This window comes from Sardina pilchardus, chromosome 19, assembly GCF_963854185.1.
Source record: "Sardina pilchardus chromosome 19, fSarPil1.1, whole genome shotgun sequence".
NCBI lineage: Eukaryota > Metazoa > Chordata > Actinopteri > Clupeiformes > Clupeidae > Sardina > Sardina pilchardus.
Window position 1 is genome coordinate 20,254,140 of NC_085012.1, and position 5,000 is coordinate 20,259,139.

At 43.6% G+C, this 5,000-nt stretch overlaps 1 protein-coding gene across 1 annotated transcript in view; it reads left to right on the forward strand.

Annotated features, from left to right (window-relative positions):
• Positions 1 to 5,000, forward strand: part of kcnh2b (potassium voltage-gated channel, subfamily H (eag-related), member 2b) — a 217,120-nt gene that overhangs the window by 208,308 nt on the left and 3,812 nt on the right. Inside the window, exons 8-10 of the mRNA XM_062521967.1 lie at positions 438 to 637; positions 3,420 to 3,672; positions 4,455 to 4,648. Coding sequence (XP_062377951.1) covers positions 438 to 637; positions 3,420 to 3,672; positions 4,455 to 4,648 — 647 coding nt within the window. The remainder of the gene's footprint in view (positions 1 to 437; positions 638 to 3,419; positions 3,673 to 4,454; positions 4,649 to 5,000) is intronic.

Sequence of the window (5,000 nt, forward strand, 5' to 3'; positions counted from 1 at the left end):
TACAGTCAAACAGCCATTTGTTTTGTCGCACTCCAGGAGATGGAACAAGCACCATGGTAACCAGATGCATTTGAGATGATGTCATTAGGGAGAGTCTCGTATCCGCATCTGTATTCTCTCTCCGTACAGGCCTCAGGTTCTCCAGAGAGTTTTTTAAAAACTCAGTTGTCACTCGTGATTTGAATGACAAATGGAATTTCTGCCATTTCTTCCCTTCTGCTTTGAGTGGTCGTCTTTGATGTAAACCCACAATATTGAAGAATGCGTCAAAGTCCCTTTTTTCTTGTTATTTATAAAAAAAAAACCTCCATTTCACTTTCAGAACAAGCTTCATTTCTCTGTAACTTTTCTGCTGCTTCATGTTTCACATTCTTTTATTCATGAGAAACAAAGTCACCGGTCCTATTTGGCCCGCTTTGCGCTTTTGTGCTCCGCAGCTCTGATGTACGCCAGCATCTTTGGGAACGTGTCGGCGATCATCCAGCGGCTGTACTCGGGCACGGCGCGCTACCACACCCAGATGCTGAGGGTCCGGGAGTTCATCCGCTTCCACCAGATCCCCAACCCGCTGCGGCAGAGGCTGGAGGAGTACTTCCAGCACGCCTGGTCCTATACTAACGGCATTGACATGAATGCGGTGAGAGACACGCACGCGCACACACACACGCACACACACACACACACACACACACACACACACACACACACACACACACACACACACACACACACACATACACACATACACACACACACATACACACACACACACACACACACATGCACAGACATGCAGAAACACATACACACACAAATGCACACACATGCAGACACACACACACACAGATTCAGAGACTGGAGGAGTACTTAACGCACTTCTACACCAAGGGCACTAACATGAATACAGTTATCACACACGCACACTCACACACACACACACACACACGCGCACACACACACACACACACACACACACACACACACACACACACACACACACACACACACACACACACTCAACAACACACACACACACACACACACACACACACACACACACACACACACACACAAATGGGACAGGGGTGCATGAGCATACACAAACATACACACACTTGGATACACACACAGATACAGGGATGCATTCTGTGTGCTGTGAAGTGTGCTACTCATGTGCGCGCGCGCGCACACACACACACACCCACACCCACACACACACACACAATTTGAATATGTTTCTTCTTCCCTTCCTGGGCTACATTTACACCATTCACCTAATTCCTCTGTTTAAATCCCATTGTGAGCACATTGTCTGCCCACACAGACTGCATTATTAACCGCTCAAGACCTAACCTGACTCCCAGGCTGCCATACAGTACATACAGCATTGGTATAGCATAATAATAACGGCACTATCAGAGTGCCTTTGCATAAGGATACTGTATGTGATCCACATTAAACAAGTGAGTCATTCATCTATCCCTCCTCTCTCTTCCTTTCATTACACGCCATTAAACTCACTGCTGCTTTCTGCCACAGACATGACTCTGCATGTTTGTGTGTGTGTGTGTGTGTGTGTGTGTGTGTGTGTGTGTGTGTCTCAGTGCTTTTGAGTGGATGGATATGCCAAAGGAGGAGATGAACGCTGATACTGTCATTGTTGTTCCGGACCCTTTTTTATCTCATTAAAGCCGTAGTTAGTTATTTTGCTCCGTTTCAAGTTCGACGGAGCGTACGGAATCAGGACAGCACTTGCTGCTACTGTCGAAGAGCGGAGTTTGAGTTTTGGGTGATAAAGGTTCTGCTGTCAGTCGGCATTTGTTTGTGTGCGTGTGTGTGTGTGTGTGTGTTTGACTGTGTGACCATTCTTTGTCCTGCTGTAACGCTTATTCAGGGGGTGGGGGAGAGGTTCAGATTGTCACTGAAGCATCCCAGGCTAAAGGAATTTAGGCTGGGGGGGGTCTTCAATGGCCACTGTTTCTTGTATGGTTCAAAGTCCAGTTTCCAAATAGTGTCATGGCTGTAAAGGTGACACCTCATTGAGCCCTCCATCGTCAGGTTAATGTAATCATGAGACTTGTCATGACAGATGCCATGTCCTGTCAGTAAGCTAGTTATCATCACAGAGATATTGCAACATTATGATTATCAGTTAGTTGTTATGACAGCGTTGATGATCAAGTGACTGATGTTAGCACAGCTTAGTAGCATGCAATAGAACCTGATGTGGCTTGTTAAGAGACATCTTCATGTCACTAGACTAAGACTGTTATGATAAATATTGACAGAATATGGGATTGGCCATAACATGTTTATAACATGGTTATACCAGCCATACAATGGAGGTTTCAATAAAAAAAATGTTGCCAAAACAACAGGGACCATGTCATTCATCCTGTCATCATTGTAGTTCAATGTACAAGCCGACCAGATGCAAGGAATCACCGTGTGTTAGCATTAGCGATAAGATGCCAGCCCCCTCATTCTCCCTTACTTAGCCCAGCCCTTTTTGGCCCGCTTTCCTGGCTCATCCCAAACCCCTTTTAATGATTAGATTCATTACAGACAGTAGTTCACAAAGATGTCAAGAGTCCTTAATCTTTTTTCTGACCTATTGTACTTTTGGACAGATTTTACTGTCCTCACCAGTTTGGGTGAACTACTACTAAAAAATGTGAACATCCGCAGTGAAAAGACTTGGAGAGGATTATGTTAAGGCTAAATCTTAAAGTAGATTGAATTGCAAATCATTTGCAGGCACATAAATAAGTATATATAATATTATGGAGAAAAAAAGTCCACGTGCATATGAAGAATCTGGAATGCAAAACAAAATCTTATTGCACAATCTGAATCGATCCATGCGTCCGTTGGGGATTTCTTTACTGCTAATCTTTAGCTATCTGCTAACTGCTCTCCCCTATCTCTTCTGCTTCAATTAATGAAATAAACTGCACATAAATAGAGATGCAACTCTGTACAAATATATATTTTATTCTGTATCAATCCTGACTTACAGAGGCTACAATGCATCTTTGTTTGCTTTTAATCTATACTAATTTATTAAAATAATCTAGCATTTCTAACTCAATGATAATTAGGCACATAACTAGCCATCTGAGTGTGAAGTTCGACATTTTATTTTGACCCCAGGTCTCTTTCTGGTGGATGTTTACATTTGATGTTTTAGGGAAATTCCGATACCCTCGAGAGGAACAAATGGAATACTGAGTCTGTGGTACCAGATACAACAGTTGAGGCAAGAAGATTGAAGGCTCTTGAAACACATTTTTAATTTGTTTGTGAACTATTGCATTTATTAAAGAAAGGCATAAATATATCCAGCAGGTGTTCTCCCACTCACTCATAACCTACGTTCTCCGTCCGGGCTGTCCACCGGTTCTCCTCTGTGTCCTCAGGTTCTCAAAGGGTTCCCGGAGTGTCTGCAGGCTGATATCTGCCTGCACCTGAACAGGACCCTGCTCCAGAACTGCAAGGCCTTCAAAGGCTCAACCAAAGGCTGTCTGCGCGCTCTAGCCATGAAGTTTAAGACGACGCACGCGCCGCCTGGCGACACGTTAGTCCACGCGGGGGACGTGTTGACCGCCATCTACTTCATCTCACGCGGCTCCATCGAGATACTGCGCGGAGACGTGGTGGTGGCCATATTAGGTGGGATGTGTGTGTGTGTGTGTGTGTGTGTGTGTGTGTGTGTGTGCTGTGTCTGTGTGTGTGGGTGGGTGGGGGTGGGGGGGTGTGTGGGTGTATGTGTTTTTGTTTATGTATGGTGTGTGTGTGTGTGTGTGTGTGTGTAGTAAAACAATTAATTGGTGCCTAAACAATGTAATGTTGCACACACCCTACCCACTCCAGAGGAGCATTTTAATTAATACTCAGCACGATGTTATTATTATATTGTTTGTCGTTGTTGTTGTTCATAATGACATCAGCCTGTTTACACATCTTGGAAAATCCCCCACAGCTTTCACATGTTTTTATGCAGTGGGTGTATTCCATCGCTTGTTCAAATATTTCTCTGATAGAAAGCCAGAGCCAGAAATAGATGCTTAAATCCTAGACTGGTAGTTTGAGCTGTTAATATTCTGAATAGATACAGTATGCAATAAAATGGTTCATTCAGAGAATTAATGACATGCCTGCTTGGTTGGTGTTATGCAGTACCATAAATGATGTTACTGGAGCAACACTGCCATCTAGGGGTTTAATAGAGAACTGTTCTCACATGGTTTTTTTTTTTAGACTCATTGCTGGTTACACTATACTTTAACTTAAGTTATCATATTTAAGATGTATTACAAAATTGTAGTATGTGTTTATATTTACATTTTTTTATGGTTTTATTCAAAGTAACATTATGTCAGATGCTCACCATACAAACCTACTTGTCTGTAAAGCATATTTTAATGCATCCTCTATTTTGGTTTTGCCCAAAGGAAAGAATGACATCTTTGGGGAGCCCATTAACCTGTATGCGCGTCCAGGTAAGTCCAATGCGGACGTGCGGGCACTGACTTACTGCGACCTGCACAAGATTCTCAGGGAGGACGTCCTGGAGGTGCTGGACATGTACCCCGAGTTCTCCGACCACTTCTGGAGCAACCTGGAGATCACCTTCAACCTCAGAGATGTGAGTTGCACACATGCAGACACACTCACATTCTCAATAACAAGCAGACGCACATACAGAACACACACACACACACACACACACACACACACACACACACACACACACACACATACACACACACACACACACACACACACACTCACAATCACAGGCACAGACACACATATACACATACACATACACACACATACACATACACATACACATACACATACACATACACATACACATACACATACACATACACATACACATACACATACACATGCACACACACACAGTAGACTTGAGATCACCAACCTCAGAGACGTGAATCAAATACACACCCACCCATCTGGAGGTCACCTTT